General features: G+C 44.7%; 1 protein-coding gene across 3 annotated transcripts; it reads right to left on the bottom strand.

Moving 5' to 3' along the window:
* Positions 1-49: 49 nt before the first annotated feature.
* GSN (gelsolin) lies at positions 50-26810 on the bottom strand. 3 transcript variants are annotated; one of them, XM_076355487.1, is made up of 17 exons: positions 26761-26810; positions 12380-12581; positions 11292-11446; positions 10000-10161; positions 9610-9759; positions 9238-9327; positions 8005-8137; positions 7466-7554; positions 6425-6640; positions 5463-5596; positions 4557-4647; positions 3916-4086; positions 2782-2956; positions 2376-2500; positions 1749-1826; positions 988-1048; positions 50-496 (listed from the first exon to the last, which is right to left on the bottom strand). In XM_076355487.1, the coding sequence occupies exons 2-17, from the start codon at positions 12570-12572 to the stop codon at positions 327-329; spliced, it is 2193 nt and encodes a 730-aa protein (XP_076211602.1). In that variant the 5' UTR covers positions 12573-12581; positions 26761-26810; the 3' UTR covers positions 50-326. The 3 variants fall into 3 exon arrangements, with proteins under 3 accessions (XP_076211602.1, XP_076211601.1, XP_076211600.1); XM_076355486.1 differs by lacking the exon at positions 26761-26810 and adding an exon at positions 25948-25989; XM_076355485.1 differs by lacking the exon at positions 26761-26810 and adding an exon at positions 13804-13992.
* Positions 26811-27518: the final 708 nt, after the last annotated feature.

The raw sequence follows: 27518 nt of genomic DNA, 5'->3' as shown, positions 1-27518 counted from the left end.
AAGAAGGTTTAGTCTTCTAAGACGTATTTGTTTCAAGCAAGTTCAAATGTGGGATCTACAGGTTCTGTTTAATGTTTTCTTCTTAGTAACAAACCCTACCATTTCTATTCTTCACATATTCCACACAAGCTTTATTGTATTAAATATAATCAAAGCAAGGAGTAGGGTCAATGACTGGTCATGATTGTTTTCAGTCATTATTGCACAGGGAATTGGCTATTAACATCATTGCCTTGTTAACATGCATCCTGCAGGAGGAAGTAGCTCTTGAAGGCACTGAAGGCACTAAACTTGCTCCATTTTAAAAAAGAAAGAAACCTTGTTACTCAGACATCCACATCTGCCATTGCTCTCTGTAGAGGATCAACAGACCAGTAGTCATCATCCCAGCCCAGGAACCAGCCGGAGAAGGTTGGCGGCTCGAACCCTTGCTTAACAACTGTGACTGGAGTTCTCTTATCGCGGCTGGCCGGATCCGTTTCAATGTACCGTTTAGCTGAAAACACACAAGTAGAAGGAAATCTCAGAGAGTACAAATCTCACGGAGCAATGGCTGGAACAGCTTAATTGTAGCTAAATGGATGCTGGAGATACAATTTCAGGTTGTTGTTCATTTAAACAAAAGAAAAAAAACCACCAGAGTTTTCACTCTCCGGTTTTATCTACACCTGTCAGAAGACTGGCATTTTTTTGTAGAAAAACTGACATTAGGATTATAAAACGCTGTCATACAGCGGCAGCCTATGCCCGCTTACCCACACGAGGATACTTTTTCAGTGTTGGGGGTTGAGCACAGTGTGTCCGACGCCTACACCTCTTTATGCTGGTCTTGCGGATCCTCCTTTCTTGAGAGATGTGATCTCTTTGATCACAACATGGACTTTTATGTTGGGATTAAGGTATGTTTCTCAGTATATTAAACCGCCTGCCTTATGATCAGATAGTGGGAAAATAAGAAACGGTTCAGAGAGGAAAGTGTGACATTACCAGATTTCAAAGCCTCAGTCTTTTCTTCTTCTTGGGCATCTTTCCCAATCCATACAAAGACCTAAAGATAAAAAAAAACATATGAATTATTTTGGCAACAATCGATCTCTTTATGAAAGAAAGGATAATTTAGACAAAGTCTCACTGAACAGAGTGTGACACAGAACAAGAACACTCGTGCTGGTGTGTCTGCATTGACCTACGTGACTAAAGCTATTGGTAGATAACGAGAAGCTTTTTGACTGCGTTTTATCTACATAAATTCTAGATACATGAACAAATTATACACTAGCTTAACTTCAGGAAGAAGTAGCAGATTTTTGAACATTTTTACATAAAACATACAAAATTCATCTCTAAGTTGCCTTTTGGCTGATTTATGCACAGTCTGTTACTGAAAAATAACAGGAAATGTGTCAGTGTCTTAAACCACTGGATCCTAACAACGGCTCACAGTCCTCTCCAGCCGGGACAAGGGTGCTGCCCTCGAGAAGCTTACAGGCTGGGGGAGTACGTACAATACACAACAGCCTGTTTTCTTCAGCCCTTAAGCTAACCAAAGAAACAGCAGGACGCCAACTCTTTTCTCAAGGTCTGGGTGTAAGTTCCCTTCAGTGTCACTAGTGAGGTGATTTGTTCTCAGGCCTGAAGATGAAAGGACTCCATAATACAACAGCTCTTCCAACCCTTGTAATTTGGGTCTCAACCTAGAGCCAATTTTGCCTATTCTTTGCTTCCTTCTTCACTAGGTAGTGACATACCTGATCCCATGTGTCAAGGAGCATAACATCATCTGTAGCAAGGTCATCCTGAGTCAGATCTCCAGGAACTTCTTCAATCTGGAAAACATAAGGTTAAAAGATGAGCACATACTTCAAGCGCCATTTTACCTTTACAGGAGAAATCCAGTTCAGAGAGGTTCTAGTTTCACCTCTTGTCGGTGAGATGCATTAAGTTAGACACCGGCATGGTATTTCACCATGCAACTCGGGCTCCATCACAGACACATTCTTAGACCACAGAACACAAAATCAGCCTCTGTCTACCTAGAGAAACTGTCTTTCACTCACGCCTGAGGCTTGTAATGCTGCTGCTTTTTACTTGAAAGATTCAGGAGTTAAAATTTGAGGAGGTCTGAATGCTAGTTGTTAACCAGGGCAGGACCAGTTTGGTGCTTCAGAAAGTTGCTGTGCTGATGCAACAGCGCAATAGAACGAGCTGCTGCCTCTGCAGAAAAACAGTGCCGACGCTTTCCTGCTGGAGGCAGCGCTGCAAAGGGAGAGAAGGTGTAACAGCCTGTTGGTTGGCTCAGAGCAGACTGGGACTGAGTTTCTCCCAGCTTTGTCAGATGGATGCTGAATTAATTGACTATCTTCTTAGATACTCACAACAAAGCGTCCACTCTTGTTGGAGCATGCAAAAAGACGAGGGGGGTGAGCATCCATCTTCCTGTCCTTCAGCCGGGGAGAGGTACGGTAAGGCACTTTTCCACCCAAAGCTGCCCAGAAGTTATCTGAAAAAGAGAAGGAGATACTGATGCTTCAACTGTTCGTGGAAACCACAGCAGCAGTATGGTTTGGGTAGGACCTGAAGCACTCTTCTATGTCAGAGAATCCCAAAGGCCTACAAACATGAGCGCGCTGTTAAAGCTAATGAAGATACTTTGGAGAAGCCCCTCTGTGCCTATGTCCACGTTTCGTTGTTCTGAGAGGCAAAAGAAAATATCCCTTAAATAATTACTGAGAACATGCAGCTACACAGAAATGATCTCGGACTCCATTGTGCCTCCCTCACCTGGCTCTCTGCCCTCAGAAACCTGTACTGGGCGAGCTCCCAGTGTCTTCAGCAGCTCTTGTGCTCCCGATTTCTCAGCATTGCTGGCTCCTTGGCCAACCCAAAGGTAAGCCGCAGAGGGAGTTTTCAGGACAAAGGCGTCATTGGAGTTCAGCTGACTGGCAGTAGGATCCAGCTGAAAAGAAAGAACATTGCACGTGTCAGATGTAATCGTCCTCTACACAGAGCCCATTATTTCAAACTAAAAACCAGTACCTATCGTTGAATAAACTGCAAACAAGATACTCCATATAAGCATGTAAGGTTGTGAGATACGTTGTGTATTTGCCTGTATCCAAGTGACAAGTTAGACTTAAATCGTATGAGAAGAGTAAATAAATGTGTGTTTTCTGTGTGTAACCTACAGATACATATGACGTACGGCAAGAACGCTCGGATCTGTCCTTTTGCCAGTCTTTATGGTTATGACAGGAGATCTAAGAACTTGCTGGGGAGACCGCTGTAGGGCAGTAGCCCTGCTGCTGAGGCTGATGAATCATTAACGTAACTTCCTCTACATCAACAAGGACATGACATCTTGAAGCTAGAAACTCGGGAAGTTGCTGCAGACATAAAACAGTGCTCTTGCCTCACCTGTAGCCATTGACTAGGATTTAGTCTCTTTTTTGTTGTACGGGGGGGGGGGGGGGGGGTGGTGTGTGTGCTTTTTCTTTCAAAGGAGTAGGGCTCTTTTAACCATGTCCTGGCACAAGTTCTATTTGCATATAGGGTATTTAGCACTTTCTGTCTTCAGCACTGTTGTCACACAGGCTTGGAACAAGTCACAATGGCCAGATCCTAATGGTTTTCAACAGTGTGAGAAGCATCATAATATGCAGGGTGCAGCATCGAGCGGGGACTTAAGAGAAAATAGCTTAAATGTATTCAAGGTGATATTTATAAACTGATTAGAAAATAATGATTATCACTACTCATCCACGGGAAAAGAGGAATGTTTTAACAGTTGGTAAAGTTTTCAAAGTGTGTTTCAGTTTACATCAGAAAGCTCAGTTTGGCCCTTGTTCTGTTCGGAGGGATCATGTTCCCATCACAGCCTACGCATACAACGTGGAAGGTGACTCCCTTTCCACATACCTCTACTGCTCTGGTAGCTCCCGAGGTGCTGGATCGGATCTGGAACAGCCGCGTTTCTGCAGGTGCTGTCTGGCCTCCTTCCCTAGAGGTTCCACCCTTGTAAACAATCAAGGGCTTTCCACCAAACATACTCATCAGATGAGGTGGCTCTTTTCCTTGCACTACTCGTTTCTAGAGAAAAAAAGAAACTTGCTGTCAGTTTTAAGCTGCTGCTGAAGAGTAGCACAAGGTATACCACGAATGGCCTTGACAACCACCTTTCCAGCTGGAATATTCGTATAGCACCCAGCTGGTCACAGGAGCTTAGCTATTACCTCCCGCACTAAAACAGAGCAGTGTTTAAACTGAGCTCTCACAACTGCCATTTCATTTTAATGATCCACTGGCACGGAGGTAACAAGTAACAGCCGTAAAAACCATCCTGTCTCACACAGGAGAGTTTTACAAGTGGCCTGTACAATAGGTGGAGCGTAGGTTAGGCACACGGCCACGCCCTAACACCTGCACCGTGGCTGGAGGCTGCCACGACGTGACTGGGTTTCTCCACTGACAATTGGTATCATATAACTATATATATAAAAAAAAATTATTCCCACAGTGTTGGTTTTTTTTGGTTGGTTGGTTGCGTTTGGGTGTTTTACCTGCACAGGGCTGCCTCCCAGCTCCTCATCCAGCTGTACTGTGAGGAATGCAGAGGTCGCAATTTCATCTCGAGTGGAATCGGCACCCTGCCTGAAAGACAAGGCAAAATTTGAGTTTTATTTTCAGCCCTTTTCCCCACACACACCCACACCTTACAGAGATCAAGAAGAGCTAAGGAAAACCTTTGTTACCAAACCTCTGCAGCACTTCATTCAACATGAAGGAGAAATTCGTTATCCTATATTCTAACACAGTGATTACAGAGGGAGATAAGAACGTTTTCTAGATAATAAGCACAAATTCTTTAGTATCTTCATGCCTATCTCCCATTATCTTTCTAGCAGCTAGTTTAAAAATATGCCTGTTGGTACTGTTATCAGGAACTACACGTGCAGCCCCATACCGACTGCATCCTTTCCAGTTTCAGTTAGACGGCTTGCCTATGCCCTCTGCTTGCTGACGAGCGGGAAGACGACCACTGTGAGACCGCCTGCTGGAAAATTCCTCCGTAAGGGCATGGTCTGGGAACTGTAACAGTCACAAGCCACCAGCCGAAGTGGCAGAGTATCAAAAATTAGTTACAGTGGTCTTGAAAGATGTAGGAACCCTGCAAAAATAACTAGAGCTTGATCCAAAGAAAGGAGTAACTACTACTGGGGGGGGGGGGGAATAAAAAGAAAAAAAAAATATGAGCACAGTAATTCCCCCCATTGTCCCACTTCAAACAAAACATTCCAGACCTCTGGTATTGTTTTGTTTGCAAGGGAAGGTTATCCAGGGTGAAATTTTATCCCCCAAGGATCCTCTGTAAGTGGGAACCAGCAGTGATGCATTTTTGAAGACGTGGACTCTCAGCCCCACAGAGCGCCAGTGTTTTCTGACTTGCATCAGGAAAACTTTCTTACCAAGTGTAAATAATCTGTCCCTGTTTTCCAGCATGCTGGTAATTGTACAAGATAATATAGCTATCCCCTCCGTAGAACTGGCCATATGTCGAAGGATCCACTGGCACTTTCTCTGAGCCTTCTATTCTCCAAATCTAGAAAAGAAGCAGAAATATTCTGAGTTCCACGTGACAGCAGAATAAGCAGACTTTTCTGGCAGAGCTCCTGTGCCATTTTCTTCCAAAATTCAGCCTCCCAGAACTTGCAGCCCTGCAGCCCCACCTGCTGGGGAACGCCGCTAAAAGCCTGGCATTCCACAGCCTGCAGCCAGGCCTGGAAGCAGGGCACGTTTAGCTTGTCTGACTGTGAGCTCCCAAAGCTTGATCGGATTCATCAGAACCACTGGAGAAAACGCGAGTCAGACTCCTAGCACCACCAGCACTGATGCCCATTTTGTACCTGACGTGATCATTTCAATTTCTCTCAGTTAGACGGCCAGGAATAGAGCTTTTAGGCTTCACTGGGGACGTCTGAAAAGTCTAACATTGGCTAGGACCTCTGTGGGCTTTTGGACAATACTCAGCCCTTTCAAGCCCACCTCCACAACTGCTTCTACGTGCAAATACATGCATCCAGGCCCATGAGATAGGTGCTCTGAGACAATCACCCATCACACGTGTGATGGCAACAGATAGAACAACAGGGAGGAGGAATGAGAAAGAAGTCCAGGTCCACACTGTCGGGTGAAGCATTGCCCCCAGGGAAATTTGGGGGTCAAAATTAACAGCTCATCTACACCACTTAGCTGCAAGGCTCTCGAGACCCTGCTGGTATGTCTGGTATTAAAAATTCCCCCAGCGTTTATGGAACTGCAGCGTTGATGGCTCTCAGGCTTCCATTTGTCTCGCTGCTCTTGCAGGAATGCCATCAAGTAGCAAGGAAAATTCTAGAAACCTTCCCAAAGGGATTCTGACACTGCTCACCTGTTTCCTGCCAGAGCCGTCATCCTCCATCCCGTGCTGGGCAGCCATGGCCTTGGAGGTGTGCAGAGTGGCAGCATCGAAAGGTACCTTCTCGATCTTGGCAACGTGACCAGAAATGTAAGCCTGCCCCAGTCCTTCTGTCTGGTCCTTGTCCCGCCAGTTCTTGAAGAATTGCTTAAACAAAGGTGTCTCACCACTCTCAGGGAGGACTTGGACCTGAAACAAATGAGCCAGCCCATCAGGAGCAGCCTTGCCCCCCACCCCACACAGCTCCAGCTCTGGCTACTCCTTGCTTCACGTGAGCCCTGGTTTCAGGCTGACAGAGAATTGCCTGGCACAGCTCTTCTGAGATGACAGCAGTTAAATGCTTGGTGCCAAGATGCAGTATTAGGAGCAATGTCAGGTCTCACTGACGCCATAATCAGAGGCACAGCAATCAATAGTACCTCCAGCTATTATCATACTGGGCAGATCTTTTCCAAGAGAAGACACATCACAAACCATCTGTTTTCTGCTGCTTGTGACCACTAGTCTGAAGGGATCTGTTTCTTTCAAGCCAGCGTTATTCAATCTTTAAGCCTCTGTGTAACTACACCTGGAAGGTCCTTACTATCACAACCAACAATATGGGTCTCAATATGCTATAGGATGCAGAGTCAGTCTCAAGTGAGTTCTAAAGAAGGCTGAAGGGATGTTAAGCCCTTAGAATCATCTCCCTAAGAACAAGAAGGGCAGGGTTATCTACGCCTTCTCTTTTTCACTCTTTGGAGAAGGTCACGGAAAAGGTAAAATGTATCTGAGAGGAAGAAATGTTAAACACAGGTTGTGTTGGGGTAAATGCTATTTTAAGGGCAGCCTTAGCCCAGGAGCAACACTGCAGTATCTCCCTGCAGAAGAGCAGATCACCCAAAACAGGAGCTACTTGAAAGACTGCTAGTGACACTTCACATGAGCCGTGCTCTGGAGTCGGTGGCCTGTGTGGCAGAAAAGTAACCCCAGTGGTGTCTGGGGGTTGGCCACAGGTGGGCTGCACGTCCTTACCTGGGTATGTTTCGGATAACCCATCTTATCAATGAACTCAGAAGCTGTTTTCAGTGCTGCCTTCTTTTCTTCAGAGTTGGCACTCTTGCCTTTAACGAAAATAGAGAGAAAAGAGGTCAACTTTTTTAAAAGTTCTGCATACCCAGAGAAGCTGTCCCAGGTACTTCTACCTTTTGCAACAGTAGAAGGCCCAGCCTTCCAGCTAAGTGATGCCAAATAGCAAATGACAATTGTTCGATCTCTTTTATGCCTTTTGTGATGGCTGAGAGCGCACAATTGACTTTCTATTTATAATATTAATTTAATTTTTTCTTCCTGGTTCCCGGGACTCTCCCTTTAATTCTCTACACTAAAGACCCTGTACCTCAGCACCTGACATTTCAGATTAGAGTGCTTTTCTGAGATTGTTAATGCTATCCGAACTTGCCCTGAAAAGCACCACCACCATCAAGTGTATGCTCCCCTACCCGGCTTGAAAGAAACAGGGATTGGTAACTGGATGAAGATCATGATCAGCTTCACCCGCATCTCTGTGGTACCTTTCCAAACAAAGATCTTTCCATCCGTGCCATGGTCCAGAATGAAGCAGTCATCTGTACTCAGGGCTGCCTGGGAGAAGGGGTTCTCATCTGCCACCAGGGAAACTGCCATGTTCCCAGCCCCGTTGGAGACCTGTGATAACACAGCATGGAGATTCGATAAGGCATCGTCTGTTCCCCTCCAGCTTCATGGCGATAGTCCAAAACTCAGGGAGTGGAAGGGAAATAAATTTGAATGCATTGGCTGCTTCAGGCACTATTGTTTTTCAAACAGGATACCTTTGACACAGCAACAGTATGACAAAAACATAACACTTTCTCTGAAGATTTCAAGTACTTCTAGCAAAGCAGATATAATCAAAGAAAGATTGATACAAAATGATAAATATCCTTGGTGCACAAGCAGCCAAGAAATATCTTTTAAAGCAAACCAACTGCACCCAAGAACTGGAGGGGACAGTCCTGGTAACTGTGAATAGGCCTCCCTGTGTCAAGTGGGTTTAATAGTCTGAGTTCCTGTACTTACTAATGGATAAAGGTCCACATTACAAACCATCTTGGCAGATATTCACCACATCATTACCAGAGACTGCTGTAGAGAAGATTCCTCCCAAAAAGTCTTGGACATTCTTCTACACTTATACTAGCTGATGGCAAATGTTACCTTCCAAATCATTGCTTCATCATGCTCACTGGATGTAGAAAGGGGTAGATCCTGGTTCTCAGGCTCACTATTTCTAGTTCTTTCCTGTCATCTTCCTAACACAATGCCTGATAACACAAAGGAAAACTCCCTTTTTCCCCCATTCGTTTCACACTCTGCCCTTCCCTCAAAAATTCCTGGAAAGTCCCAGCTGTCTCACTACAGTCAGCAGTGGTGATAAAGACAATATGCAGTATAAGCAACCAAGGTTCATACATAAAACGTCATAAAAAGCTAACAGCAGAACGAGGCAGAAGCAGGGCTCAGATCAGCTCAGCTCCTCTCTGCTATTCCAGCTCCATCTAATTGTGCAAAGATCACTCCATTCTCCACAAGGTTATGTGTCAGGATTTTGGAACAGGCTTTGCCCAGGGAAGTGGTTGAGTCCCCATCCCTGGAGGTATTTAAATGACGTGTAGATGAGGCGCTTAGGGACATGGTTTAGTGGGCATGGGGGTGTTGGGTTGATGGTTGGACTCGATGATCTTAGAGGTCTTTTCCAACCTGAATGATTCTATGATTCTTGTTACCTTATAGAGCTTAGCCAGCTTTCTATTGGCTGTATCAGTTCTGGTCTCATCAGAAGCTCCTGGTGGCAAACTGGGCTTTGGTCCCAGGACCTGTGAGAGAGAGAAAAAAAATTACCAGCCAATCCAAGAGAATCTCTGTTCCCCAGATGCTCCAGCTACAAGAACAAGTAGAAGAAACTTCTAGATCAACAACAGTGAAAATATACTCTGATGTCCCAGCGATGCAGAGGGCCAAGTCTGCATTGAATTGTTTATAGCACTAAGACTTCATATGTGAAGACACACACTACTGAGCCTATCTACCCATCCCACCCATTCTTCCACATACCACCCTTCCCACTCCAGCACAGACAAATGGACGAAGTGAATAACCTGAAGCATTTCCTCCCGCTCTGATCCTTCCTCCGAAACATAGACCTTGGCGCGACCGTTCCGCTCATTGTCCCGAATCCCCTTGGCCAGCACAGTGGCCTTCAGCCGTTCTTGGCGGTTGCTGTCAGAGCCACACCACTGAAAGATGTTCTGGGGGAAAAGAGAAAGACCGTGCAGCTGTCAGAGCGTAACAACCCCCTCTCTAGACAAGATGGCAGCATGGCTGGGACTGAAAGGCGTTAAAAGACTGGCTATACCATGTTTCAGGATGCTCAACACTTGAGAAAGCTTCAACAGAGTTGGGAAAGAAAAAAAAAAAATCCTTACATGAACTGCAGGCATCTCCCGCCCCTGCAAGTCTGCTATACTTGTCTTTTACATGGTACTTACACTGCCAAGGTCAAGGATGAAACAGTCCCCTGTGTTGAAGCTCTCCCAGGTCACAGGGACCTCCGTCGCTCGGACTGTTCGCCTGCCTTTGACCTGCAGAAGCCTCTGCACAGTCACTTCGTTGGGAACCACATGTCTGAAGCCAGAAGCCACGCCACCAGCCTAAGGGAAAACGAAGAAACAACAATTCACACTTGTGCTGCTGCTTCAGAAAAAATAAAATCCTACTGATTTGCTATCAGTGAGCAGTTTTTGCCTCTCACAGGAAAGAAGGTCAGCAGAAGCTTGCAGAGAGAGCTAGTTTGCCCAGGCTGGGCTTTTGTATAGCACATATCTATCGATCCATCCCAGCTATCCATTCCCATAGCATCTAAAGGACACTGATACAATACAGTTGGAGATCTCCAAATTTGAAGAAGATCACAGTAAGTTGAGGTATTAATAGGATTTTGACTGGTGGGGTGAAAAGTGTATTTCCATGTGTATTATATGTCCTGCCTACCAGGAATTATCCCAACCTCAGGATTCACCTTCTTTGCTGACAAAGAGATACTTGGACTTACTTGTCAATGTAGGCAACGGGACTAATGTCAGTTATCCTCAAAAAAAAGCACAACCAAATTCCAATGAATGAAAGTAACAAGTGAGTGGGAAATAAGCAAAACAGAAAGACTAGGAAAGTCTTAGACATGAGGAAACGTAAGCACTTGCAAGCATTTGACCTGATATCACTTTCCTTGTGCCATTGGATTCCTAACAAACTACCATTCTTGACTGTATGTTTCTACTTCTTCTATTCCACTTTGCTGCAATGGCATGGAAGAGTAACTCCCACTACTGTTCATCTACTTTACCAAAACATTACGTATGCTCAGGAGGTGGGCTAAGCACAGAAAAAGACTGGAAAGGTCAAACTCTGTTATTTAAGTGGAGAGAAATTAAATCTACTGGGTAGGCGTTTCCCATTAACTCAGATTGCTGTTTCTTAAATTCATTCCAGACGTCTTGGGACTGTTCTTTCCTCTGCTTCTCAAAGAAAAACAAAACCTCGATTCCTAAAGTTTCCTGGGGCTTTGCTTGTGTATTACGAATTCAGCCAAAGCTCTCCCACTGGGATCTGCTGTTCTCCACCCTGTCAGTTCCAACTCATTGAAAACATCTGGTTGCGAATGGTTTTTAAGCAACTGGAAAAAGGGCGATTCTCACTCTTCTGAGAATTGGGCAGTGGGCAGGATGCCATTTCTTGCAAACTTGATTCAGCCTGGTAGTATAAAGACCCAGTCATCACCTACCTTGTACTTGATGCCAGATTTGAAGTACCCCAGGAAAGTTGGGGACTCATGGCCTTGCACTTCGCGATGCTGAACAGCCTTCCCTTGAAGGTAGTCATCCATCTGGACAGTGAATATGGCAGCTGCCCCACGCTCATCTTGAGAGCTTTCATCTCCTAAGAAATGAAAAGGCAACAACTTGGAGGGAATGCAGGGTTTCTGCCTCTACATTCAACCATGCAAAAACACCGGGGAGAAAGCAGATTGCTGGGAAGTTTAGTTTCCGGGAAGGTCCGCAGAACAGCCATTTCCAAACTTTTCTAATAATGACTCCAAACAGCAGTATAAACTGTATATTTTTTCTGGCAGGCTTACAATACCATCATAACTGCTGCAGCCCCACTGCTTCACAGCTGTCTCTTTGACAGGTATCATTCACTTTTCTTTTGCCATTTCACCCTGTCCTGGAAGGAAACTTGCTATGGAGCAAACACACGGACAGATGAATCTGCAGGAAAACATTATCAGGCTTTATGAAGGCTGTAGATACTAGCGGGGCACCAGTTCCATAGCAGTTTCCCTCTCTGGAGCTCTTTGGTGTGGAAAACCTATTGACAGATGGCAGATATGACAAGCCACCATGCAAGTATCTTACATAGCTTTAACTATGGTATTGTCAAAGAGTCTGAGTTTTGCAGGATGTGGAGAAAGCCTTGCCATGTTACGTGGTGACCTTTACTGCAGAAGGCCAGTTAGGAGGTCTGAACTTCAGGGGGAAAAACCCCATTCATGGAGTCAGGAGGATAACAACCAACCTCCACCCTTTCAAACAGAAAGGATTTCAGCCGCCCCTTTCATATGAGATCTTGTCATCTTGATCAGAAAAAGCTACTTCTAGGTACAGAGATGGCTGTACTCACTATTGCAGAAACCATTTCAAATATTTAAGGTCAGCAGCACTACATGCACCCAAAATTGCATTCTCACTGTACTGCCAGTCCTGCTTTTTTCTCCCTTGGGTAACACTTACTGGACAGGGCTGGTGTAGTGAGGGGAAGAGAGTTCGGTTTGGGCTCCCAGTTCAGCAGGGGCACTCCCATCAGACTTACCTAACCAGAAATGCAAATCGTACTGGAGGTTCCCACTCCGCTGTTTGATGGTATTCAGCACCAGATAGGAATCTCCTGTGAAGAAGTCTCCATACAGATTTTTTGGCACTGGTACCAAATCAAATTTCTCGATCCTCCAAATCTGAAGGCCAGGTTCCTTCCCAGCCTTCAAAAACTCAGCGTGTTCCACCATGCTGACAGGCTAGGGGCGAGACAGAGAATGTTGTTCAATATGCATAGTACAAGGAAGCGCATGTTTAAATTATATTGCTTCTGATCTCTTAACTATTGTTCCAGGCAACAAGTGGAAAGTTTCTTTGTTTCTCTTGCACTGAATTTTGAAGGAAAAATAAAAAAAGGGGGGGGGGGGGGAGTCTCTCAATCCATCGCTGTTAATTCTCACTTCCAATCAACTCTACCTCCTGGCTTATTCCTGACTTACTCTTTCCTAGACTCTCTTTTCTCTGTTTTTTGTCTACCTCTCCTGATTTTACCCTGATTTTACTCTACATATTTTCTTTACTAATTTATAGCTTTTCAATATGGCACATAAGTGAAAGACTAATGCCCTTGCTGACTATTCTTTTCTATAAATGCTGCATGACATTCAAGACTGTAGGAAATAAACCCCTTTTAACTAACATGTTGTACATACTGCACAAACATTATTTACAGTTTTCCTAAAACCAGCTCTTTCTGGAAAATTTTGTGAATATCAAAGTTAGATAATTAACAGGTTTCTTATATCTCTTCTGTTCTGACACGTTACTTCAGTACTTCTGTGTAACTGTTCTCTTATAGGAATTACGCTAATAAACACAACATCCTGTCCTAAGGACATTGCAATTTTGGTTTAATATGTGTATTGTCATACTAACACAATGTCTTAACAATATGCAATCCATTCTTTTAACAAACATAATGAATACTTTTCTATAACTATATTATAAAAGAATTCATGTTGGTAATACTGAAAGGAAATAAAACATTTCTGTCTTATTGGCAAAGGAAGTTTGTCCGTATATTACAGCATGCCTTTGAGTGGTATCAGATAACAGGGAAGAAAAAATTAAAATGTTATATTAGAAGCATCCAGTATTTTGACAAAGAAGATAGTTCACAGTAGCTGATGGACAAAAGTACAATATGCTCAGCTTTCAAGGCAGAAATAAAGAATGTTGCAAACTAGAAAGCAAAATAGCAAGTTAGCTACCAAAGTGATTCCAAAGCTGAAATCAGATATCAAACCAAGATGGAAAACAATGAACTTTTAACATTATGCTTCCAGTCAGCCTGACTTAGTTTCTCCCAAATTCCCGCTATAAAATTGGACAGGCTCCTTAGAGTTAAAAGAGAGCGTGACTCTTATAAGCAATTGAAAACCAAAAGTTTTTCAATGTTTAATTGTGATGTTAATCACTTACCACAGCTGAAAGCACAACAGCTGCTGTAACAACATATCCAAGCCCTGCAACAGTCATGGAGCTAACACAGTTCAGCTTCAGAGCCATTGTGCAAAAAATGGTGAGAAAAATATAATTGAAGTCCTGTTTGCCCATTTCTAAGAGCAAATGGGCTTCTCCCTTCTTCTGCGGAAGCTGTAGGGAGTCCCAGCCCTCCTCTTGCTGCTAGTGAAGATGAACCGCAGAAGCCAATCTTTTATCAGGGACAAACACACCCACCCCCTCTGCAATATAGGGGCGTAACATGTTTGTGCAAACAGAACTCTTGGAAGTCTCAGAGACTCCTTCAGCCATTTACAGACACTTAATCCCAGCAGGCAGTAACTCAAGACAATATGCTATCCATTACAGCCGACAGTGCAATTATGTTCAAACAAGCCAAAGATCTAGTCATAAGGCCAGTAAGAGACGAAGAAATTAAGAGACATCAGCAACAGAGGCAACATTTTGTCAGCTGAAAACTGCAAATAAATGGAAAGTTGATGAGACACAGAGGAACAAAAGGCTGTTCCAGATGGCAAGGGCTGTAGAGAAAGATATTTTGGAGATGAGAAGAAGAACAGAGAAGCACTGAAAGGATACAACTGAATAACCTGAGGATGGAGGGAAAATGTCCTCATCTCTCTGAACTTGTCAGAGGAGCAAGATGCAAAATTCAGCATGTGCTTTGTGTGTCTTGTGCCTGAATGCAATCTCCACACAAGCTACTATCAGAGTAATACACTCTGGAGGGGTTTGAGATGGACCAATGTGTTTCAGCTCATGTGTTAGCAAAAGGGCATTAGTAGTCTGGTAGGTGACAGAACAAGAGCTAATTCAGTAATTTCACAACCAAATATTACTGAGGGTGTAGGAAGACCCTGTGACAGGAATATTCAGTTCAACGGAATTACAACATAGTATGGCTGATCATAGCAAACCAATGATCTGCCGCCAGTAAAGAGCTTGTTCTTCCAACCATCTCACACTTCAGCAAGCCAATCTATCACATTTTCCAAGTGTTTGCAGTAACTAAACTGTGGAGAAAGAGTTGTATCCCACTTTCCATTGCAGCAGCCCGGGAAGAGAGCAGCCCTATGCTCTCACCAGAGGGTGGAATGGCTCCTGGAGGTGCAAGCAGCAGTGTCTGTGATACGGCATCTGGCAAACACTGCCCAAGGGATGCGCAGAGACCTGCCTCATACATTCTCTCTGGTACGTGGCGATGAATATCCTGGAAGGTCAAACAAGAATGCTAGGAGGAACATAACTAATGCCTACACGTGGCTGTGCTGCTGGTTACTCTTTTCCTCTTAGTGCACCCAGGGATGAATTACTGACAGTCTGAGGTTCCCACTTTCAGAGTCTCTCAAAAGATGCTTAAATAAGGGGCCAAATCCTCCACTCACAAAAGTCCACAACAAAACTTCTGTGAGGAAAAGATCAGACCCCACTTTGTCTGTGCTTTCTCCGCTCTCCATGAGAATATTTTCTTTCTCTCTCTCTCCCTCATTAGAACACTGCTTCTCTGTTGTCCAAGCTGACACAATTTGTTTTGAAATGTCACCTTGGCAAACTCTGATTTAGTTAATGTACCTTTGAAAATTTCACTGGAAATTCTCAAACTGAAATAGATAATAAAAACAATGTCTTAGTCTTGCTGGTATTTCTGATCTCTGTGAAGGAAGTTCAGAGTGTCAGAGGTCTAAGACCCAGTGAAAAAAAAGTTGGAACCCTGACTCCAAGGAAGCCAGCTGTGAGAGGCTTCTGCAGCTGCAGCAGACCCAAACCAAGATGACTGGATTGCGTAACATTAGAAAGAGATGGGTCCCTTCCAAATGGAAAAATACTTTGGAGTTCTTATTAATAAATACCTGTCTAGTGCCACACTTGGGCAAACTTCACAGACTGAGGGCAAAAAGACCTAGGATAATCTTCTTTGTTAGCATCCCATTTTAGGATATATTGTAATCTGCAGATATATGCTCATAAGCATATATGATATTTTGGAAAAACAATTTATTTGGTCTTCTAATTAACTTGGCATTTTATAAGTTTTGCCCTCAGTCCAAGTTTGCATTGCCAACTAGTTGCAGAATGTAAATACAGGCAAAAGAGGGAAAGAGGGCTACAATGAATAAACTGTATATTATAGTGTTCTTTGGTAAAAATTAATCTGAAGCATGTCTGAAGGGAGTAAGTGTAATATACTCCAACAGCTGGTATGGTTTATTACTGCTGTCAGCAAATGTTGCATTGTTAAATCAAGCCACAGAAATCTGTGCTCTGGACATTTTATTGGGGGCATATGCCAGATGAGATTGCCAGGACTGTACCAAAAAGGATGTCCTGTTGGAGACATGGGAAAAAGGCAAATTTCAAGCTAATGTTACTAAAACTATCCAGCTTAGTCACAGAAAGGGTGCTATGCAGAGCCAACATCTTATGCAAAGGAAAGTTATTTAAGGAAAACAAGGAAAGGGCTTGGAATACAGGATTTCAGTACAGATGGATCATCTAAATGACACTTGGCTGCATAATGATAAAAAAAAGAACTTAAGAAGTCCAATGATTTAAGCAAACAGTGGAAGACAACAACTTCTTATAGTATCCAGATGCGCAGTTAACACAATCACGACAGGCCTAGCTGAGAATGTCATATAACGGAGACTGGCCTGTAGAAATAATTACAGGGATATACTCCCTATTTACCAAACACAAAACACGAGACTTGGCATGTGAGGGAAGCTGACACTGTGCAAGAGTCTGCATCTGGCTCACAGACCAATGGCAGAATTTAGAGACGGCTTCTTCAGGAAAACGTTAAATGATTTTCCTGAGGCTGGAAGCTGCTTGCTTGAGGAGGAAAGGCCAGATGTAGTCTCTCTGCTCAGCAAACCTGACATTCTTGCCTCTCTGTTATGGTCCTGTTGGAAGCCCTGACAGCTGATGCTTCCACCACCTCCGATCTGGGACTCAGTAGTTTTCTCTCCTGGTATCCAATCCAAAACACCTTTCTTATTTCCACCCTGCAACTTGTAATAAACAGTTCTCTTTGCCTCCCTCCCTAAATACTTCCATTATGCTCTTTACATTCATCTCTGTGGCTGTGCCTCCCACGCATCTGTCACAGAGTCACTCTTCGCCCTCATAAATTGATGCCATCAGCACCTTCGCCACTTGTCTTTACTCTCCTCTGAATCTGTTTCTGCCAAGAAGGTGCCCAGTTCTGCACTGCTCAGATGTGGCCCAGCACAACTGTACTGAAAGGAATGTCCCACTCCCTTCAAGAAAAACCTGTGCACACAGAGCCCAGCATCTCTTAGTCTGTCTCATCACACTGCAAAGTCTGTTAGAGGTAGTAATTAATGCCTAGTTCCTCCACATCACATACACTGTCACATCTTCACACCTACCACCATCTAAAGCATCTAACGATGCTATCTAAAGTATCTTTCTACAAGACAGTATCATCCAGTACTAACAGGGGAAAAAAAGAGAAGAAAAATCTTTATTCTGTTAGGCTCCAGTCTGCTCCTGCCTCGACCTCAAACATTCAGAGCAGCTTTACCAAAGCTGAAGGAATGCACACACTCAACCAAAACATCCTCTGACTTCTGGTATTGCCAGAGTATTTCAGAACACAAAATGCACAAGGCAGTAATGATAATATTTTAACAATTTTTAGATTAAATAGTTATTAAAGCAAGATTAAATACAATAGAATGGGTATAAATATTTAGTAGCCAGTTCCTCTATATGACACAGCAAATATTAGCTTACGGGGCTTTTGTACTCTGATGTTTCTAAGATTATAAAGAGCACATATTTTTAAGCCATTCAATGATGCTTCTGGATTTTTTTTTCTGGATCCTTACTGAAGATGGGCAATCGGAAAAGAAGAGGTGGAAAATTGCTGGTAAAAATAGTGGGTGAAAAAAGTAGTGCGTGCAGTGGTCCATTTAAATAGACTCAGCTGTAAAGGGGCCTACGTCTCGCGAAGGAAAGAGACATTTTAAGTCAGTATTTACATTAAACAGAGACCCCAAGGTCTGATCACTACATTAACAGCATCCTGGTTTAAAAGAAACAGTGCTTGTGGGGGTGAGGGAGCTTATTTTCCTTTGTCTCACAATGCATCAGAGGGAGAACTCCGTCTCCCTCACGTTTGAAAAACCGCTGCTCAATAGTTTACTCTCCTTGCAGCTTTTATTCAGTAATTGGCCACTTACAAGAGAAAAATGAGCATAACATCTTTTTGGAGCTACAGTTAATTTGTGGCAATTCACACATGTATATACCCACAAATATAGTAAGGACTTACCTGTACAGGGCTGCTCAGGAAAGCTTGGCTGTATTAAATGAGACTGTGAAATAAGTGGTGGTAGGCCAGATCACCAGGTGGTTGTTCTCATTTACAGCTCCAGTGTCTAGTTCATGATAGGTTCAGTTAATTTGTCTAAACTTGCTGCATAAGCAAAGCCCACACAGGAAGGTCTGCAGCCAACATATTACACCACAGAGTATCTAAAACACCTGCTACTTACTTCTGGAACAATTTCTGCATTTCTAGATGGCAAAGATTTGTATTTTTTATTTTAATTGATAATACTTACAGAGCATCAAAATAACTCGCAAAAACAGACTTAACTTCTATAATATGGGGAGAATGGTAAATCTTAGTAGACTCTGTATCCACACAACATTCATGCTGCAAAAACGCTTCTTGTGCACCAATCCCTATTGTACCTTGGGGGCAAACAGTTGCATTTCCACCCAGCTAATTCTCTCTTTCCCTCTATTTATTTGCCAAAAATTGCCTGGAGAATATGGACTGCCTCAAAGAAATAATAATATATCTCCTTAGGAGAAGAAAGACTCCCTTGCCTCACAGTATTCCAGGCCTCCTATATCAAGCACCAGAAGAAGAGTCAATCGCCACCGTATTTCTGCTGCAACAACAGGAAAACCATAGGTCACCGTTTTGCAAGCAGCAAAGTTGTACAATCGTACTAGCATGATGAATCCCAATGAAATCAACAGGTTGTACTCACGACAGTAACTCTCCCAGAGTAAGAGCTGCATTCTCCAGATCACTGTCTGAAATAATGACACTGAAGAGATCAAATGTACCACAAATAAAGTTATTTGCTTGCTTCAGCTTTAGCTATTGCTACACTTTGAAAAGAATCTATACCTTCTGACTACCCACGCAGCCATTTCTTTTTTCTACGATCCTTTGCCGACCCATAAAAACTCTGATGAATTTACAAAGATTGTGAGAGTGAACCCTACAGAGTCATTCAAGTTCTGACAACAAAAAACTCAAGACATGATGCTGCATAAAACAGAGAAAGGAAGACAGTTCAGCACAGTATTAACAGCTGATGACAGTGCATCCTGAAAATGAAAATACTTGTCTATTCCTTACAGCCTCCTTGCCAAAACAGTATATATTATGACTAACTCTTCACTAAGCCACTGAAAATAAATCTGGTGGGACTTCAGCTTTGTTGCTAAGGCGATAGGCATTAAAAAATACCTAAAATGATAGCTTAGATCAGTTTTCAGTCTCCAGACAGCCCTAAATTCATATACACGCGAAACTATAAACAACCCCTTTCCTTCCATCCCTTGAAGAAGCTAGTAAACAAAGCTTATTTGGGACAAGAAAAATTGGCATGGACAAGCCTCCTCCTACCCTAGTCATAGTGACTCCATAAACTATTTCAGTTCTCTATATGAGGAGCAGCATAGCTAATGGTATTCCTAGCAGCTACATCTTAACAGACGCAGCCAGCCACAAATCCAAAAAATTCAAACTGGCATTGTCCCTTCAGCAGCTTCCTCCTCCATTTAAAATATGCATCTGATTCCAAGAAGAACTCAGATCAACAGTCCTGGACACAAAGTACAGCATTATCTGTACAACTGGCAAGTGGGTTTTTGCATTCATAAGTTAAAATTCCTACTAAACCACTTTAGCAAATTAGAACACCCAGATGATTTGAGTATTGTTCACTTTTTCCAGCTGTTTGTTTGCATTATGAGTCATGTCGGCTCTATTCTGGTCTCTCTACCTTTTGAATGTGATCCACTTAGTAAACACAGAGAGTTCAGCCCAATGCACCAAAGCTAAAACTTCAACACAAAAGCCTGAGTTTCTTCTCAGCTGCACTGATGTGAATCGGGAAGATTATTACTTACATGGGAGAAACTTTTAGAGAATATATAGGTCTCCCATCTGAAACACACCCAGAGAAAATCTGCTGATAAAATCAACTGTTTAAAAGCCCTACCTTAAGAGCATACATGAGAGCTGAGTCATGCACTTAAATACACACAGCACAGGTAAGTATGGATCAGTGGAAACCACTGACTACTTTCATTCAGTTGTGAGCAAAAGTGAATCCTGAATTATACTCAAACACAAATCATTGTCCAGTGCTGAAAACATGTCTTAAAGAAGTGCTTATGTAACCCGTAAGACATAATCCAGCACATTAAAATATGACTACCACCCCATATTATGTCCCATAGAGAGATCTGGTGGTGACAGCCAAAACACATTAATGGAGGCAGTGAAGACACGCCTGTGGTCAGCTGCAGGGAAATGACACAGATGTTCTTCCTCCAGTCACCAGGTCCTGACTGTACAGGGGAAATCATCTGCAACTTTATGCAAACTGTTTCTCCCCTGAGAACTAGCCAATACATTCCTCTGTAGTACAGAAGCCTGTTCAATCTGTTATCCATAACCCAAAGAACAACAGAGTAATATATTATTACTGGAGAAGAAGGGCTGGAAACCAGAAGAGATGGCCTAAAATGAGTCCAAAAGAGAAGCATGAAACTTGGCCTTTCACTATAAGTGTAGCATCAGACACAGGTGACTAGGTGAAAGGACTTATAATAAGCCATTGCTACACGTCCAACAAGGACAAGAGAAGTACGTGCAAATATTAGGGTTGAGAATAAAAGATTTGTGAGTAAAAAGCACGTAGATGACATTTTGTCTTATGTGAGGCTGACGCAGTACAGCACGTCCGAGTCCTACAGCAAGCCCACCACAGGGCCTGGCCTTGCTTTGCTGCAGCAGCAGCAGGAGCCCGGGGTGACTGCACAGAAACTCTGCCTCAGTGAGCTCCTGCCTTCCAAATCAGCTCCACACAGAATTTATCTTTTCATCTCAAAAACCTCCATGTGAGACATGAAGCAACTCAGAATTAACAGAAATTAGTTCACTTAATACACATTCAAAATCAAAGCGCTTCTTCTAGATCAGGGACAATGATCAGAACATGAGGCATAGCTGAGAGTTACAACCAATGTAGGTTTTTGGTACCTGCATTTACCTGCTAACAGGCAAAAGAGACTGACCCGCTGCTACGACCAAAAGCTTCCTCCAGTCCTGCACCCAGCACACAAGTGCAGGCAGCTCTGCACTAGGAGGAGACAGGACTCCCCCATTTCACATGAAGTGGTTTTCTTCACAGACACCCACTTCCAAGTAAATCAATGTGGAGACATAGAGATATTAGAGTTCCCCTTTCCATTTTGCTATCAGTTCTTCTAACATAGGCAGGTGTGGCCACTGCATTAATGACTCTGGCTTGAAGAAACAGACCTTCTCACGAAGGCTGTTTTCAGCTCCAAAACCAGCTGCCACCACAGCCTTGGCAGCAGGAGCGACTGGCTCCCATCCCCGCTGCGCGCAGCCGCAAGAGGGCAATGCTATAAACAGACATGCCAAAATACTCCCTCCTTTCTCATAGCAGTGTTTGCAGCTCTCCCTTTGGTGATTAACAGAGGGGGTTTATTTTATTTTATTTTTAGCAGGACTCAGGCTTCGGTGTTGAGGAACCACAAGCATTCTCAAAGCAGACAGCCTGAAAGAAGGGAAAGTCCTAATGGTGATAGCTCTTCAGCGCAGCAGCCTCCATCCATCCTGAAAGATCCCAGGATGATTCATTTCCTCCAGTGTTTTAAAGATGCTGTTTTGAATTGTAGCTGTATTTTTACCGTGTGTGGAAACATTCAGTAAATAACATATGTTTAAACTTTGTTTTTGGATGGCGTCCCACTGCCTGACTAGCTCCTAATACAGACAAACAGTTGTTTCTCCCAATTGTGCTGGGACATCAGCTGAGATCAGTTCCAGCTCTTCAGGTTCTCAGTGGGAGATGAATGAGGGACAAAAGAGGAGAAGAGAAAGGGAAAGACCAAAAACATAGCCTGTAGTCAGAAAAGAACACTTTGAAATGCGTATAAGGAAAAAAAAAAACCAAAACTTCAGAGTCTATACCATTTAACCCTTCCACCCAGTCACCACCACATCGCAAATTTTGATCAAAAAACCTGACAACCTCGTTTGAATATCCTGACGGAGGATGCAGTTACTAGCTAAAAGTCCTAGTCCACCCCAAGGTGGGAAAAAACAGACAAACTAAAATAAAGGTTATTCTCCAGAGGGAAGTGTGAACAGGCAGAAATCCCCAGAATACCAACCAAATCAACCACTCACAACATCAGTGGCACCACCACTCTCCCTCAGCCGAGTGTCAGCGATCCAGCATGGCTATTCCGGTCTGGCATTTTCAGGTTGCCAAGCACTGCAAAGCACCCCAGGAAAAAGCTGCTGGAGTTCTATTTAACCTTGCAAATGCATCATCAGTGGATAATCAGAGATAAATACTTGGCAACCCTGCTGAGAGTCAAAGGATTACTGTTAAAGGCTGCTACTTCCTTTCCTAATTTTTCTGACTATGCTTTCCTTCACCCAGAAGGTGTGAAGTACTGAAAGTTGACATCTTATGAACACTGCCTGATCTGATTTCACCTATGATGGGATTTAACAGCGACATACTATCAGGCAGCTCTCCTCCAGTGCCCTGGATACACACCTGGATCAGCAGACTACATACTCTGAGCATCTCTGTACAGTGATGGACATAACAGGACTCGTGCTGCTGCAAGAGAAGCATTCACTGCTACGATCAGGCAAGTACCAGCAGTGTAGCTGTATCTGGAGGGTATGAACATATTGGTGTGGTACAGAAAAAGAGTCACCTAGCAGTGTGCCAAACAGCTGATAAGAGGCCCGATGAATCTACTCTGGCAATCAGTGTACTTTTGCTATTAGGGAGTTGAAGACTGTAGGATGTAGTGTAAATATTGGAAATTTGCCAACATCCGTGACTTCTTGGGAAGCAGAGATGTGGCAGAAGCATATCCTCTGAAATCCAGGCCTGGTGCATATAAAGTCTGTTCAGGCACTCCTGCTGCCAGTTCATTTACAAAAAATCTGAATGCAACCTTCAGTTCAAGAAATCCCTAATCACAACAGCTCTTGACTGCCAAAAGTCACAAGGATAGACCTGAGAAAAACTGCCCATGCATTTTTCCATTCTCTTCCTTTGTCTAAACATCTGCTGTGAGCTGCCGTCAGAGACGAGATACTGATGAACCAGTGTGACAGCTTCTCTGCTCCCTTGCCCCGAGGACTGCACCTGACTGCATTGCCTTTTCACACTACCATTGTGGAGCCTCCTACAGAAAAACACTTCACAAAGTGACAAAACACAGTTTTAGGCTCAATAGCTGTGCGCTATCCCCACCTAGGGAGTTTGTGTCTGATACTAGGAAAAAAAGTTCCAGCATGGCTCGTAGCTGAGAACTCCAGCAACTTTATTGCTTTTATGGGAGAAGAATTAATCATCCAGAGCATTTCTTTCCTATTCCTTCAGTCTTCTTAGTGTCTGAAGTGATTAATTAATGATTAAGAGACTGAAAAGACAAGGACTTGAACTAATGCTGTGAGAAGCAGAACAAATGACACGACAATGGTACACAAAGAGATAAGCTGCACAAAAAAGATAACCTGAGGTTTTCTTCTTAATGTAAAACCTCAGTGACCTTCGAAAGCCACTGCACAGGACATCTTTTGAGTCTTGAGTTTGAAAGATTCAAAAGAGATTACAAGTGGACATATAAAATAACAATACATAAAATTTTCTTTTCAGTTTAAATTTTTAGAAGGGATCTCAAATACCTGGTTTGGAGAATCAGACAACCACTGATCAACAGAAATATTGTTACCGACAAATTGCCCATATCAGAATTTTCTGCCTTTTCATGAAAAGCATTTGATACGAATCAGGCAGAGACATATTCAGAACTAGATTACTCACACAGCAATTCCTAAGTGCTGTAAAAGTGAACAAAAAACAAGAGCAGCTGCTTCTTCCTAGACAATAGTTATTGTGCCCAAGCTACTTTATATCTGTGTTTAACCATGTTCTGCTTTACTGCAACCAATCTGCAACTTGATCACTTCAGCTCATATTTTAAAAAAAAAAGAAAAAAAAAAACAAAAAACAAAAACCTGTTTTGTTTGGTGTCAGGATTCCAAAGTAAAACTGGGAAATGGTTGGTTTGTGAAGCTGCATATTCCTGTCCAACATCTCTTTCACATACGTGCTACTCAGTAGCAACACTAACGTCTGAGACTGGAATTAAAATGGAAAGCTTGTATTTATAAAGTGAGTTGAAAGCAGATACAAATCCCGAGTAATAAAATACGTCACAGTGCTATTTTAAGAATGATTTAGTTCTCACCGGGACTCTGTAAAACACCCAACTTACAACAAAAAGTTATTCTATCTGAACTTGGGGTGGGGGGAAGCATCGGTTCAGTATGGGTCTTTGAAAACAGCTAGCTGCTGTTTCTTGTCCCATAGGAAGGCTCTTACCTCTTCTCTTCCACAGAAGAAGCACTCCCCCTTAGAGACACTGCTGACCACACTACAAACTCAGTAAGTGGCTGAAGCACTCACAAAAGAATATAAAGTATCTACAAAAATAGCCTTGTGATGGAACATGTCAGGCAGCCAGTCTTTTAGCCGGAGCTGGCAGCAATCCCCCTTTGGTAACATTATCAGAACCATGAAACTCGATTGTGGAACGCTATCTCACATCCCTGCTTTGGTGATGAAAGGAACAGATTCACAAACGTGTTGGATTTGTGCCTGTAAAATCAGAGTTGAAACTAGCAGTAGCATTTTTGCTTTGTCACCCTTTAGACATTCAGAAACGGCCAAAGATTGATAGCTGGTTCAATTTCCCCAGTGTTTTCCCCATAGCATTGGAATTTCATCCAGCTGGAGAAAGCCTCCACCCTTCTGAGAGCAGGAGACATTCTCCTGGGGACGCCGTAGGTACTCAGCTCTCACTAAAGCGAATTGTTATCTAAACACTCAGACAACCCCTGGAAAATCCCTCCCTGTATTTAAACACTTAACATTTAAGAAGTTCCACCTATGTCACCGATGAGGTGTAACTACAATTCCTGCTCTATCTTCATGCTGAATTCTAGTGAAATCCATGGAGCTGGACTTCTCACCACTCCAGCAAGTCAGTCCTGCAACGGGGCCCGTCGGTGGTACGGATAAACTAACGCTGACACCCAGGGTTGGTGCATAAGCGCAGAGGACAGCATTCTCATTATCCGCTCTGGAGGTGAACAGCCGAATTCAACCCAGAATACCAGCTGAAACCACAGCTAGCACATATAGAGTGGGGTGAGCAGGGAGGTGGCTGTAATGCCAGCAGCAGCCATCCTGCAGAGCAGATGTTACACAAGGCTGACTTCCATCTCTCTCTGCTAGTGGTATAGGTTAAACTTCAATATCTCACCTCTCTGTAGTAGGGACTACGGAATAAACTATCTCACGGACAAGATGAGAGAAACCAGGTTGTGCAAGACCTATTCCTCGTACTTGGGTTTCACTTCGTTTGCCCAGATGGATGTTATACAGTATTCTGTAAAACAGCTTGAGAAACCTAAAGGATGAGAGATGTTTAAGGAACCCCCACCCCCATTTGACTCCAGAGTAGGACACCCTAAGCTGAGCCATGCCATACCCCAGCAAAGGAAATTTTTTTGCTGATAAACTTGCATCATGCAGAAAGTTGGTAGTGGAAAATGGAAATTGTAATGATCAGTAAGAAAAATAAGAGACTTAAGGGGAAACAATGCTAGTATCATCCTTGTTAGCAAAGTCGGATTTTTTACATCCAAAAGCAAATAACATTCAAAGCAGTTTTATTCAAAGAGGATCTACTTACTAATGAGGCCTCCTTGAAACAAGTCATCCCCATAACTTTTTTTTTTAAACTCTCTTCCTAGGAAACATTTTAAATAGGTTTTAAGTGTCTACATTTTTTGAATTTCTATTCAAATAGAGCTTTCACACATTCTCCCCCCGAGCAAAGAACAAAACAAACAAAACCCCCACTGTTCCCATCACGCAAGGGACTTGCACTGTTTTTACCAGCGTTCACACGCACCCTAAGTTAGGTGGGGAGCGGAGGCAGCCCAGCCCCTGCCAGCCGCCAGCCCCTGCTCCTCACCGGTGGCTCCTCAGGCCCAGCCCAGCCGCTCTGAGGTATTTCGGCCCTTCCTTCCTCGGGGTACGTCCCCGACACACTCGCCGACCTCACCGGGCGGGTTAACGCACCAAGCCAAGCTCTCTGAAGGACGGTAACTGTCACCCTCAGGCACCGCAAAGTTTGAGGCGTTGTGCTGCTGGAAGTCACGGAGCCCGATCACGCAGCCTGGCCGCCGTCCTCGCAGGTGCCGTAGGAAACGCACCGAGCCGGGACCCAGGCGCCCGCCTCCCTCCCGCGAGGGGCTGACAGCCTCCTCCCTCCCTACCCCACCCCCGCCGCCCCCTGGAGCCGCCCCGCGCCCCCTCGGCGAGGATCTCGCGGCTTTCCCCTCAGCCCAGGCGTGCGGCGGCCGGAGGGGTCGCGGCGGGGGGGACTCCCCCTCACGGCCCCCTCAGCGCCCCGCGCCATGGCGGGGCGGGCAGCCCGCGCCGCCGCTCCCCAGCGAGCTCCCCGCAGCCCGTCCCCGCGGGGCAGCCGGCCCGGCCCTACCTGGTGCTGGCGCTCGCGGGGTAGAGGCAGCTGCCGGGAGCGGGGCCGGGCGGGGCAGGGCAGGGGCGGGCAGGACCGGGCAGCCCCGAGGGCGGGCCGCGGCGCGCCCCCGCCCCAGCCCCGCCGCCCGCCGCCAGGGGGCGCGGCTGCCGGTAACGGCCGGTAGCGGCCGGCGGGGACCGGGCGGGGTGTCCCGGCCCGGCCCGGCCCTGGGGACGGGGCCGCCTGTGGCGGCGAAGCCAGAGACGATGCCGGTACCGCCCGTGATCTCCCGGGCCTGCCCAGGCTCTCCGCCACCATTTTGTTGCACGCGCGTTACCTCAGCCCTCGCACGGCCCGGCCTCCCCTGCCCTCCGGCCTGCGCCGAGGCGTGCCCACCGCGGGGCCCCCAACTCCTGCGGCCTCCCCGCCAGAGCCGGACCCCGGGCCGGGGTGGCCGGCGGGAGAGGTTGTTCCTTCGCTCCCTTTCTCGCACACAGCAGGCAGCCCTGTGGCTGCATCGCCGTGTGGCAGGGGCGACAAGGCGCACCATCCCGGGGCCCAGATGGGGAAACGGTCACCGACAAATCTGGGGAAAGCTTGGTGCTCCCATACCCCTCTTCTCCTTCAGGCTGGCCGCCCCGTGTCTCCCCTCTGCTGCCAAAGGAACAAGGCGTGCGTTGAGCCTGCCAAACAAAGCAGCCCTTCATTTCTGTACCGTGGGAGGTTCGGCGGCTGTGTCACCCTACGGCGAGGCAGTGGTGCCGGAAGACTTGATT

This window comes from Aptenodytes patagonicus, chromosome 18 (genome assembly GCF_965638725.1).
Source record: "Aptenodytes patagonicus chromosome 18, bAptPat1.pri.cur, whole genome shotgun sequence".
Classification (NCBI taxonomy): domain Eukaryota; kingdom Metazoa; phylum Chordata; class Aves; order Sphenisciformes; family Spheniscidae; genus Aptenodytes; species Aptenodytes patagonicus.
This window is presented reverse-complemented; position numbering and strand designations above follow the sequence as displayed.

Excerpts from the sequence above, each read along its gene's own strand:
- GSN (XM_076355485.1), bottom strand. The coding sequence starts at position 13,938 with ATGGGCAAACAGGACTTCAATTATATTTTTCTCACCATTTTTTGCACA. Across the intron at positions 10,162-11,291 it reads AATCTGGCATCAAGTACAAG|GCTGGTGGCGTGGCTTCTGG; the intron begins GTAGGTGATGAC and ends GTTTTCCCTTAG. Across the intron at positions 1,827-2,375 it reads ACAAGAGTGGACGCTTTGTT|ATTGAAGAAGTTCCTGGAGA; the intron begins GTGAGTATCTAA and ends TATGTTTTCCAG.